Genomic DNA, 12907 nt, shown 5'->3' on the forward strand with positions numbered 1-12907 from the left:
GAACACACTGGAGAAGCAGCAGGTTCCTCTTTGGCAAGAAGGGTAATGATCTCCATGTGGAATACAGCTGTATGAATGGCACTTGGCAATAAAACTTCATGCCACTGCTGTCTGCAAACAACTTCTGGATGCCAGCATAATGGGGCCAAGGGTCGCCATGGTGTGGGTCCCTAAAAGAGACCTCTAAACTGATGCTAGATAATGAACATCTGCACTGTCCAAAAAATGACTGACCTTCTCACGGCTATGAACGTAGCCAAGACAGAGCCTGATCAGATATGGCTACTTCCCCGAAGGACTTGGGAGGAGAGTGCTTATTTGCTAGCCTAATTCTGGTCTCTCATACCTGCAGTGGACCAGGGTGCCTGGACAGCGGGCTTAGCTGGTTCTTGATGCTGGTGGAAAAGCCGACTCAGCTTGTCTTGCATTTCCGGTTTGCCCTTCTCCTCACTGTCCTTCTTTTTGACGCTCTCCTCCCTTTTGAGCTTCTCCTCCTCGTGGGGTTTTCGTGGCCGCTGCTGCTCATCCTCCTGATGCACGCGCTCCAGCCACTGCTGGTCCCTTTCCTGAGCTCGTCTGTCAACAAAACGCCTGGTTACAGCATGGAAGCAGCTCCATGTTAACACTGCCGTGACGTCTCTTTCCATAAAGAGCTCTATCTAGTCAATGGGATGCTAAGCACCAAGGGATACTGTTTGTTCTTCAGGTGGACGATCTGAATCAACAAAACAGGGGCTCTCAGGGCTCCCCTTCTGGGTAAGACGAGATCACATGATTTAGAAAGACACAGAAAGAAAATTCCTGATGTCGTTTATAAAGGGATTAGAGAACTCAGGAAAATACTCCTCCATTTAAAAACTGGAGCCTATTATACAGAGTGAAGTAAGCCAGAAAGAAAAACACCAATACAGTATACTAACGCATATATATGGAATTTAGAAAGATGGTAACAATAACTCTGTGTATGAGACAGCAAAAGAGACACTGATGTATAGAACAGTCTTATGGACTCTGTGGGAGAGGGAGAGGGTGGGAAGATTTGGGAGAATGGCATTGAAGCATGTATAATATCATGTATGAAACGAGTCGCCAGTCCAGGTTGGACGCACGATACTGGATGCTTGGGGCTGGTGCACTGGGACGACCCAGAGGGATGGTATGGGGAGGGAGGAGGGAGGAGGGTTCAGGATGGGGAATACATGTATACCTGTGGCAGATTCATTTCGATATTTGGCAAAAGTAACACAATATTGTAAAGTTTAAAAATAAAATAAAATGTAAAAAATAATAATAAAATAAATAAAAGCATGGTTCGCAAAAAAAATTAAATTAAATTAAAAAAATAAACAAACAAACAAACAAAAAAAACTGGTATATAACTGCAAAGAAAAATAAAAGACATAAACACACAGGAATATAACTTCCATGGACAGAAAGTATACCCAACACTGCAAGTGAAAGATTGCTTAGAGAAGTCCATGAACAATTAGATCATGGAGGGCACATGCCCGTTTATGTAGCACATGAATAGCTCTCCAGAACTGAAACAGAAACCAAGAGGTTATTCTGAACACTGGAGGTAGTAACCATCCTTTACTAAGCAACAGTTTCTATCTTTTACTGAATTTGACTACTTTGTTCATCAAAGTAGCCGACACAAAGAGATAAAGTGCAATTAAATCTAGGCCTTGAAAAGTATGATGACCTCAGTATGAAATCCATAGGAAAAGACTAGGAATGATAAATTTTTCTTACCAAGAATTATTTTTCTTGCATTCCACAACATTTTACAAAATCAGAAAATTCCTTAAACAATCACAATTTATTTATTTTTGTCTGTACTGAGTGGCTTGTGGGATCTCAGTTCCCAAACCAGGGACTGAACGCAGGCCACTGCAGTAAAAGCACTGAATCCTAACCACTAGACAACCAGGGGACTCCCTAATGATCACACTTCACTTTTGGGGGGGCGGGGCCCCACACTGCATGGCATGTCAGATCATAGTTCCCTGACCAGGCATTGAAGGTGCAGCTCCTGCACTGGAAGTGTGGAATCTTAACCACAGGACCACCAGGGAAGTCCCGATGACCACACTTTGAATGAAACTAATGTGCAATAATAAATTATACCATGTTATTAATAATTAGTCTTCCACATTTAAAAAAAATATTTATTTTTATTTATTTGGCTGTACCAGGTCTTCCCTGGTGGCTCAGATGGTTAAGAATATGCCTGCAATGCAGGAGACCTGGTTTCAATCCCTGGGTCGGAAAGATCCCATGGAGAAGAGAATGGCTACTCACTACACTATTCTTGGGCTTCCCTGGTGGCTCAGAGGGCAAAGAATCCACCTGCAGTGCAGGACATCTGGGTTTGATCCCTGGGTCGGGAAGATCCCCTAGGGAAGGGAATGGGAACCCATTCCAGTATTCTTGCCTGGAGAATCCCATGGACAGATGAGTTTGGAAGGCTCCAGTCCATGGGGTCACAAAGAGTTGGACATGACTGAGCGACTAACACTTTCACTTTCACTTCCCCAGGTCTTAGTTTCAGGATGCAGGATCTGGTTCCCTGACTGGGTAACAAACCTGGGCCCCCTGGATTGGGAGCCTGGAGTCTTAGCCACTGGACCACCAGGGAAGTCTCCACATCTGTTAACTACTTTAACTCTCCCACCTGGTGCTCCGTCACTCAGTCTGTCCAGCTCTTGGGGACCCTGTGGACTATGGCCTGTCAAGCTTCCCTGTCCATGGGGTTTTTCAGGCAAGAATACTGGAGTGGGTGGCCATGTCCTCCTCCAGGAGTTCTCTCTGACCTAGGGATTGAACCCGGGTCTCCTGACTTGGAAGGTGGGTTCTTTACCACTGAGCCACCTGGGAAGCCCACCAGGTAGGCAGGTCCTAATCATCCACATTTTACAAAAGAGGAAAATGAGGCAGAGGGAGTGAAGGACTTGGCCAAGGTCACATAGCCATACAGGCCTCAGGATTGACCCAGGCCACTCGGTTCTGTTCACAACCTGAATCCGCTAGCCTTGTGACACAGCCAAGGCACAAAGGTCATTTTGTGGAATCAGGAAACAGCCAAGGGAACATAACATAAACAAAGAGAACTTTCATTCTCCATTTAAAAATATTATATTTATTTCTACTCGAATAATCATGAAGATTCAGTGCAGTAGAATTCTTGTTAGTTTAAATCTTAAGCATTTCAGTTACAATTTTCAAAACATCTTTTAAGAATGCTATACAAAACATTTTTTTGGAGGGGTAAGAATGTTAATTGTTATTCATAACACAACAAAAAAAACACAATAAAATTTGCTTCACATATTTCACTAACAAAGGGAACCATGTGGACACAGTGAGGGAGAGAAAGGGTGGGAGGAATTGAGAGAGTATCACGGAAACATACATATTACCATATGTAAAACAGATATTACCATATGTAAAACAGGGAGAATTTGCTATATGACACAGGGAGATCACCCCAGTGCTCTGTGACAACCTAGAGGGGTGGCTGGGGTGGGAGATGCAGGGGTCGCTCAGGAGGGAGGGGACATGTGTATACCTGTGGCTGATTCATGTTGATATATGGTAGAAACCAACACAATATTGTAAAGCAAATACCTTCCAATAAAAAATTAAAAATAAAATAAAGTATATAATCATGTAATTTCTGAAGTTAAATTCTGGGTACTATTTATCATATAATTGTACACAGAAAATTTAAACTTTCCATATGATGACACTGTATCTTTATTTCTACTCTGTAGGGATATAAAATTTTGGTGGAACATATAAATAATCAACTTTATAGATAAAAGAATGGAGCTAATCAACACATCCAAGGGGATAGGTCTAGGGGCATAATCCTAGACCTAGCCCCAAGAAAACCATAAAGTAGTCCTCTAAATTGGTTTGAGACCCTACCTACTTACCCACTGGCATGTAAAAACAAAACCAAAAACACCAGGTGCAAAAATTACTATTTCACTAGTAATTTACCAGATGCAAAATATTACTAGCAGATAGAAACAGACACAAATATTCAAACAGAAACTAACAAAAATATGTCTGGATCTTAAGCAGCAGCAACAGCAAATTTTCTCCTTTTGACCTCAAATTTCATTTGCTGTTGAAAAAAGGAAGATGGTGGTGTACACTATTCACCCCTCTGGAGAAACCCTGTGCGGCCAGTGAGATCAGGGACTTTGATTTCAAACCCAAGACTCTGATGGTTATTGTTATTAAAAGGCTGTGAACTGGAAACATATGTTGGTCATTGGCATGCAAACAGGCATATCAATTGGCCCAAATCCTTGTGTAATTCCATTTATCTACATAATCACAACCTGAGAGATCTCTGAGCACCAACCGAAAACTTCAGAGGTTACTTATATACGCAAAGATTTACATGCACATGTGCTTTTGCTTGTTTTGTGTTTAGTTGTTAAGTTGTGTCTGATGCTTTTACAACCCCATGGACTACAGTCCACCAGGCTCCACTGTCCATGGGATTTCCCAGGCAAGAATACTGGACTGGGTTGCCACTTCCTTCTCCAGGGGATCTTCCCGATCCAGGGATCAAACCTGTATTTCCTGCACTGGCAGGTGGATTCTTTACCACTGAGTCACACACATTAAAAACTGAGGGCTCTTTCTGGTTCAGTAAGAACTTGGGGAAGTTCAGCGAAGAGTAGTGAGTACCTAAAGTTCCTTCCAGATGGGTTCACAATCCACTGAAAAGACTCACCTTTGGGCTTCTTCTTTTTGTTTTTCTAATTCCAGGATCTTTCGTTCTTGTTCCTTCTGTTTCAGTCGTTCAGCCTCTATGGACTTCTGTTTCTGGAGCTGCTGCTTATTATGTATTTCTCTAAGTTCCTATAAATAATTAAGAAACAGTTCATGTAGCAACATGTGTTGGGAGACATTTCTACTGTTTATCAGCATGCAACATTTCATAATGGGGAAGCCTGAACACGTAGGAGATAATGCTTCAGGTTTCAAAGACATTAACCCGGAAAACTACAGTCACCCTACACTGACATGTCTGATCTCCAGAAGCTGTTTGAGGTCTTATTTTAGGAGCCATGATACCCTGCACCACGTCCATGAGGTGTTTTAGAAGGAGCTTACGAGGGATGAACATTAGAGAAACTATACTGCTCAAGACACAGCAACAATAATAGAACACAACCAACTTTAAGAATGGTGATGACTATGAACGGAACCTTAAGATTCTTTTGATAATAATCAACACCAACCTTCATCGGCTCTGAAGATACACACATTTCTTCACACATTCCCTCCATCAAACCATGAAAACCTCGGCTCCTCCTTGTGACACGCTGCTTTAAAACAAAGGGACATCCTTCTCCCCAACAACCTTGAGTCTTCCCCTGGGGTCTATTTTGCTTCAAATCAGACATCTTCCAGAGCATCTTTTACTAAAACCGTGAAGTTGTCAGCTGCCCCAAACTAAACCAGTAGTCAGATGGAAGGTAAAAACCTATAATTTGACCATTCCTCTAGATCTGATTTCCTCATGTGACACTAACACAGGAATAACAGTAATTTCCTCAGAAGGCTAGTGAAAATAAAGTGTATGTTATAATATAGAAAGTATTCAAGTCAGAAGCTGAAATAATCAAAAATATGAAGAACAAAGAAATGCCTGTTGGTGAGGGAAAATCCTCTGATTCTATAGGAATCAAATGGTCACTAACAGATTCAGTCACCAAATCTCTTCTTGTGTCAATAAAAAAATCAGACATGCCCAAGTGTCCAGCAGAACCATGAGTAAAGTTCTAGTTGACCTCCTGGTCTGTCCAATGAGGCTGGGGGCAGGGGGGGGGGGGGGGGGGCGGTGGCCCCAGGCTCTATTTGGTGCGATTTAAGAATGAAGACCTGCACTGTCTTCTCTTGCTTTGCTCATAGGTAAGTCCATGTGAGGAGGTTTCTTCTGGCCTTATTTCTACCTTTAGAGTTAATTCACAGCTCAGGCATCAAAGGCAGAACTCTCTGGAGAAGATCAATGTTAAAATGCATTTATTCCTAGAGAAAAGCCCTAGAGTGAGGGTAACCTTTTCCCACTAGCTAAACTGTTCTTAAGATAAAGTTAAACTGTATGTATAAGCATTCAGTATACCATAAGTGACAAGGAGAAGTCCTAAAAGGGATCCATGGGATGTGGGAAAAAAGTGTAACTGGCGATCAGGAGGTTAGGGGGAGCATGTACTAGGGGAGGAGGGAGGGATGAAGAGGAGGAGGCTCTCCAGAGAAGGAGAAGGACAGAAAGTAGGAAGGGGCTTCAGTGGAGAACCCGGCGGATGAGTCAGGAAATAGCCAGGCAGGATGAGCAGGAAGATGCAACTTTGTAAGGTCAATATTCCTTAGGGCAACAGCCATGGGCATGTGACTTCCAAATTATGATGGGTATCTGGGACAGGGGGCTTCCCTAGTGGCTCAGTGGTGAAGAATCCACCTGCAATGCAGGAGACACAAGTTTGGTCCCAGAAAGATCACGTAGAGAAGGAAATGGCAACCCACCCCAGTATTCTTGCCTGGGAAATCCCATGGACAGAAGAGCCTGGCAAACTACAGCCCATGGGGTTGCAAAAGAGAGACACGACTTAGCGACTAAAGAACAACAACAGCAACTTGGGTCTCAAGTTCAGCTATGGAGGGGCCATGGAAGGCCAAGAGTGGAGACTAGAAAGTGATGATTAAGTCTTGCTTTGTGTACAGTTCTAAGAGAAGAAAATCAGCACCAGGAAAAAAGAATTCCATTTTTAATCTTCTTTCTCATGGCTGTACTATGGGATATAAAACTGATCTTGAATCAAACATAAATAGTAATCTCTAAACATATGAATGAAAAATCTGGTTAATATTCGGGATTTGATATTTCAGAGACAAGTGGAAAACAAGGATCAATTCCTGTTAAGAGTTGTTTGCACTCTTGGTTCAAGTTAATATCTCTACGAGAAAAGGAAAAACTGCAGTGGAGTAGTATTAATTGAAACTCTTTATGTCCTAAGAGAGGAATCCAAAAGTCAGCACACAGAAGCAGAAGATATTAAGAAGAGGTGGCATGAATATACAGAACTATGCAAAAAAGGTCTTAATGACCCAGATAACCATGATGGTGTGCAATCACTCACCTAGAACCAGACATCTTAGAATGTGAAGTCAAGTGGGCCTTAAGAAGCATCACTATGAACAAAGCTAGTGGAGGTGACAGAATTCCAGGTGAGCTATTTCAAATCCTAAAAGATGATGCTGTGAAAGTGCTTCACTTGATAAGCCAGCAAATTTGGAAAACTCAGCAATAGCCACAGGACTGGAAAAGGTCCATTTTTAATTCCAATCCCAAAGAAAGGCAATGCCAAAGAATGTTCAAACTACTGCACAATCGCACTCATCTCACATGCTAGCAAAATAAAGCTGAAAATTCGCCAAGTTAGGCTTCAACTGTACGTGAACAGAGAACTTTGAGATGTTCAGGCTGGAGTTAGAAACGGCAGAGGAACCAGAGATTAAATTGCCAACAACTGCTGGATCACAGAAAATGCAAGAGACTTGCAGAAATACATCTACTTCTGCTTTACTGACTATGCCAAAGCCTTTGACTGTGTGGATCACAACAAACTGTGTAAAATTCTTCAAGAGATAGGAATACCAGAGCACCTTACCTGCCTCCTAAGAAATCTGTATGCAGGTCAAGAAGCAATAGTTAGAACCAGACATGGAACCACGGACTGGTTCCATATTGGGAAAGGAGTATGACGAAGCTGTATATCGTCACCCTGCTTATTCAACTTATATGCAGAGTACATCATGCGAAATGCTGGGCTGGATGAAGCACAGCTGGAATCAGTTGCCAGGCGAAATATCAACAACCTCAGATATGCAGATGACACCACCCTTATGGCAGAAAGCAAAGAGGAACTAAAGAGCCTCTTGATGAAAGTGAAAGAGGAGAGTGAAAAAGCTGGCTTAAAACCCAACATTCAAGGACTGGGGGTTTACCTTAGGGCTTCCCTGGAGTGCAAAATTAAAGTCTGGAAAGATGGGTCCCCAAAGGCTCAACTGCAGCCCACATGGAAGGGCCCCTCCACTGTAATACTTTCTACCCCCACAGCAGTCAAGGTACCAGGGCATGACAAGTCAAGCCATGGAAGAAACCAGAAGAGGACACTCAATATACCTGTGAGCCCCTGGGAGAGTTCAGATACCTATTCAGGACTACAGATGAGTGCCATTCTAATGAACACCCCCAAAATTAAGTTTCTGGGGATAAGATTTCTCAGGCTAGGTCTAATGAGCCAACACAGCTTGGCAGGGGTTATACTCCAAATCAGACAGGAGATAGATCTCCTGAACCCTAAACAAGGAGGGACTTGAGCCATCTTGAATGAGAAATGTTGTTTCTGGGTAAATACCTCCAGCCAAGTTGAATAAAGTCTTACAGTCCTCAAGAAAAACATTCAGATCCTATGGGATCTCAAAGAACAAGCTGGAGAGTTCTCGGGGTGGCTACAATCTCTTTTTAGGGGATCCTTCTCCCAGCGAGGGGGGATTTGGAGTTGACCAGTGTCCCTACTAATCCCTGTCATCACCATATTGATGTTGCTTGTGATTGCTCCATGTATTATCAATTGTCTAACCCGTTTCATCTCTGCCCAGGTCAACTAGCTACACAACATGCAGTGCCAGTTCAACAAAGATATATAAAACTACACCCGACCACGGAAAATATCAATCACGCTTAGATGGACACCGCTAAAAGGACTCTGAGGCTTGAGACTAATAGGGGGAGGCCCAATGCCCCTTGCTGTCCCAGCTCAGCAGGGAGTAGCCAGAGAGATCTCAATGCCCCTATTGCCAAAGAACTGGGCCTCCCATCTCTTGACGGGGCAATGTTAGGTAGTTAGAATTGGCAAAACGAGTCCAAAATGGCGTGGCTAAAAGACAAAGAAAGAGAAAAGCCCACAGAAGTGGAACAAAAGAAGATCCACAGACCATAGTGAGAACTTCAGGTGAAACAAACACGCCCCCTTCTTGGCCAGCCTAATTTGCATAGGGCAAACTCAAGGGGTTGGGGGCAGGAGACAAATGTATAAAAGGAGGAAGCCAAGATGGATTGAGGCCTTTCCTTTGAGGTTGGTGTGCCATCACACCTTGAGGGTATACTATCCTGTTTGCCGAATAAAACTCTGGCAAAACCATGTTGCTAAAAAAAAAAACAACTCAACATTCAAAAAACAAAGATCATGGCATCTAGTCCCATCACTTCATGGCAAATAGATGGGGAAACAATGGAAACTGTAACAAACTTTATTTTCTTGGGATCCAAAATCACTGCACATGGCGACTGCAGCCATGAAATTAAAAGATGCTTGTTCCTTGGAAGAAAAGCTATGACCAACCTAGACAGCATATTAAAAAGCAGAGACATTACTTTGCCAACTAAGGTCCATGCAGTCAAAGCTCTGCTTTTTCCAGTAGTCATGTACAAATGTGGGAGTTGAACCATAAAGAAAGCTGAGTGCCAAAGAATTGATGCTTTTGAACTGTGGTGTTGGAGAAGACTTTTGAGAGTCCCTTGGACTGCAAGGAGATCCAACCAGTCAATCCTAAAGGAAATCAGTCCTGAATATTCATTGGAAGGACTGATGCTGAAGCTGAAGCTCCAATACTTTGGGCCACCTGATGTGAAGAACTGACTCATTGGGAAAGACCCTGATGCTGGGAAAGATTGAGGGCGGGAGAAGGGGATAACAGAGGATGAGAGGGTTGGTTGGCATCACTGACTCAATGGACATGAGTTTGAGCAAGCTCCGGGAGTTGGTGATGGACAGGGAGGCCTGGTGTGCTGCAGTCCATGGGGTCGCAAAGAGTCAGAGACACAACTGAGTGAGTGAACTGAACTGACCTGACCTGAACACAAAGAGGGATGGCCTGACATCTCACTGGCCCAGTGGCTGAGACCCTTTAAAAGGAAGGGTAAAAGATGATGAAAAATAGAAATTTATCCTATTTTCAAAGTTCATTTTCAATCACACAAAATTCTCAAAAAGGTTCAGAAAAAATAATTTATGGTGTGCACGCTCAGCAGCTAGGTCATCTCGAATTCTTTGCAACCCCATGAACTGTAGCCTGCCAGGCTCCTCTGTCCATGGGATTTTCCAGGCAAGAGTACTGGAGTGGGTTGCCATTTACTTCTCCAGGAATCAAACCTGTGTCTCCTGCATTGCCAGGCAGATTCTTTACCGCTGAGCCACCAGGGAAGCCTGGGAACGAAGATAACAGGATTTTATTCTCAGGTCCCTGATGTGGGCCAGCAGCTGAAGCAGAGTTGATGATCTTCAGGGTTCTTTTTTGTTTGTTTTGTAGTTTTAAGATCTATTAAATTCTTAGATACTGTTCATCACCATAAAAATTTATTCTAAATTTATCTCAATGTCTCTTTTATTTATGATTTTATTTTTACGGCATAAGCTAAAAAAAATGCATAACTAGTAAGCAAAATCGGAGAAGGCAATGGCACCCCACTCCAGTACTCTTGCCTGGAAAATCCCATGGACGGAGGAGCCTGGTGGGCTGCAGTCCATGGGGTCGCTAAGAGTCGGACACGACTGAGTGACTTCACTTTCACTTTTCACTTTCATGCATTGGAGAAGGAAATGGCAGCCCACTCCAGTGTTCTTGCCTGGAGAATCTCAGGGACGGGGGAGCCTGTTGGGCTGCCGTCTGTGGGGTCGCACAGAGTCGGACACGACTGAAGTGACTTAGCAGTTAGCAGTAAGCAAAATAATTCTGAGCTGAAATTAAACACAAAAGAGTAAAAAATGACAGAGGAGGAATAACATTTTAGTTTGATGTTTAGGGACCTGCTGCTGCTGCTGCTGCTGCTAAGTCGCTTCAGTCGTGTCCGACTCTGTGCGACCCCACAGACGGCAGCCCACCAGGCTCCCCCGTCCCTGGGATTCTCCAGGCAAGAATACTGGAGTGGGTTGCCATTTCCTTCTCCAATGCATGAAAGTGAAAAGTGAAAGTGAAGTCGCTCAGTCGTGTCCAACTCTCAGCGACCCCATGGACTGCAGCCCACCAGGCTCCTCCATCCATGGGATTTTCCAAGCAAGAGTACTGGATTTGGGTGCCATTGCCTGTATATTAAAATAGAAAAGTTCTTATTTCATTCAGGAAAAGTGTATTTTAGGCATAGTGGTATTCAGAATATTTAATAACATGTAAACACTACATAAGCAATAGCCAATTAGGATGGACTCCAGCCATGATGTACCAATGCACAGGGTAGACCATAGGCACAAATGAAGATTTTTCATTTTACTAAAGAATTATACGGCCCATTTCTATACTGGGCTCTAGTAATAGGAGATCTATTAATTTATGGATCAACAATTACCAAATACAAAGTCTTGACAGATGGGAACAAAGCTAGGAACATATTATGAGGCACTATAAAATGAAAAGCAATCAGAAATAAATTTAAAGGAGAAAAACCACTCTAACGAGACAATTTTAAAACAATTTTTAAATGTATCAAATACTTGAAGGAAGATATTTAAAAAAATTTTAAAGCACATTTATTTTGAGTATAAGAGAATTAGAGGATAAGCTGAACCTATCTTTGGAACTGTCTAAATAAGCTGCAACTTCAAGCACCTCCAATGCAATGGAGTTTGCAGGAGCCATAAAATAACAGATGTCAAATTAGGTAACAGAAGGCTCTGACATCTTATGATCCAGATTTGAAGATTGAGAAGTTTTTCTGTCATTTCCTTCACCCGAGTCAAATACTGCTGAGATACACAATCAAATATAAGAAAATCAAGATGCTATGAATAGGAAGCTGTTCTAGATCTTCCTCTTTTTCTTGGACTTAAGAGTTTAAGAAGGCATGAACCAAAATAAGCAGAAAATGTATGATTCCTAAGCTGATTACATTCTTAAAAGTTGAACTTCTTCTGAGAAGGCAACCTATAGAATGAAGAAATATGAACTAAAAACTAACAACGACCCACCTTTCCAGGCATGACAAGGAGCAATGGGTCCCTTCACATGGGAGCAGAGAGCTGCCCTGATCATTCATTCTTTCTCAATACTGTTTCAGAAACTCAAGTGTAAGTACTCTTACTTTACAAGTTGCCTTTTAATTTTTTCTGGGAAAACATTTTCCAGGTGGCAGATCTCATGTCATTACATTCTTGCTTTACTTAGGAAATGAGAAAACTACTGGGAAAAGCAGCTAAGAAAAACATCCTCACACAAATCATAGCAGCTATTGGGCGATTAGCCTGGCGTAAGTGACCTTGTAAATTCTACCAAATCTTGTCAGAGTTATTTCTCTATTATAACTAAGATAAATAGAACAAATCAGAAATTACTATGAATCAACACTCATACCTCACTTGTAGCTCTTCCTCAAATTAACCTACTTTCTACCAGTTTTTTCTATAATCACATATTTATTTATTAGCTGGATATTCATCTAGCAATATCATTGTATGTGTACAACTCAGTGGATCTTTCTTCTGTGTTCTACTCAAAGGTGTATGTTTAACACTAGATATGGTGAACAATAGCCTAATATTAACTCCTAATAAAGTATGGAGACTTTATTAATAAATAAGAAATGATTAGCCATTCAATAAGTTCCAACTATGAACAAATATATGGGAAAAAGAAAACTTCAATAAAATGTGTAGTATATATAAATTAAGATTTTTCTTTTCACCAGTAATATCTCCAGAATCCGAAGACAGAGAGGAGTTTCTTATCCGGTGTCTATAAATGAGCTTTAGATTGGTGAACATTATAAGACTGCACGCAAACTGGGGTATATGGGCATCTTTCTTGCTGAGAAGGCACACAGCTG

General features: G+C 42.1%; 1 protein-coding gene across 10 annotated transcripts in view; it reads right to left on the reverse strand.

Annotated features, from left to right (window-relative positions):
• ITSN1 (intersectin 1) overlaps positions 1 to 12907 on the reverse strand; it is a 253883-nt gene that overhangs the window by 100019 nt on the left and 140957 nt on the right. For all 10 annotated transcript variants that reach the window (XM_019960645.2, XM_019959939.2, XM_070783667.1 and 7 more), the window contains 2 exons: positions 4757 to 4884; positions 347 to 576 (listed from right to left, as the gene is read on the reverse strand). In XM_019960645.2, coding sequence (XP_019816204.2) covers positions 347 to 576; positions 4757 to 4884 — 358 coding nt within the window. The remainder of the gene's footprint in view (positions 1 to 346; positions 577 to 4756; positions 4885 to 12907) is intronic.

This window comes from Bos indicus, chromosome 1 (assembly GCF_029378745.1).
Source record: "Bos indicus isolate NIAB-ARS_2022 breed Sahiwal x Tharparkar chromosome 1, NIAB-ARS_B.indTharparkar_mat_pri_1.0, whole genome shotgun sequence".
Classification (NCBI taxonomy): domain Eukaryota; kingdom Metazoa; phylum Chordata; class Mammalia; order Artiodactyla; family Bovidae; genus Bos; species Bos indicus.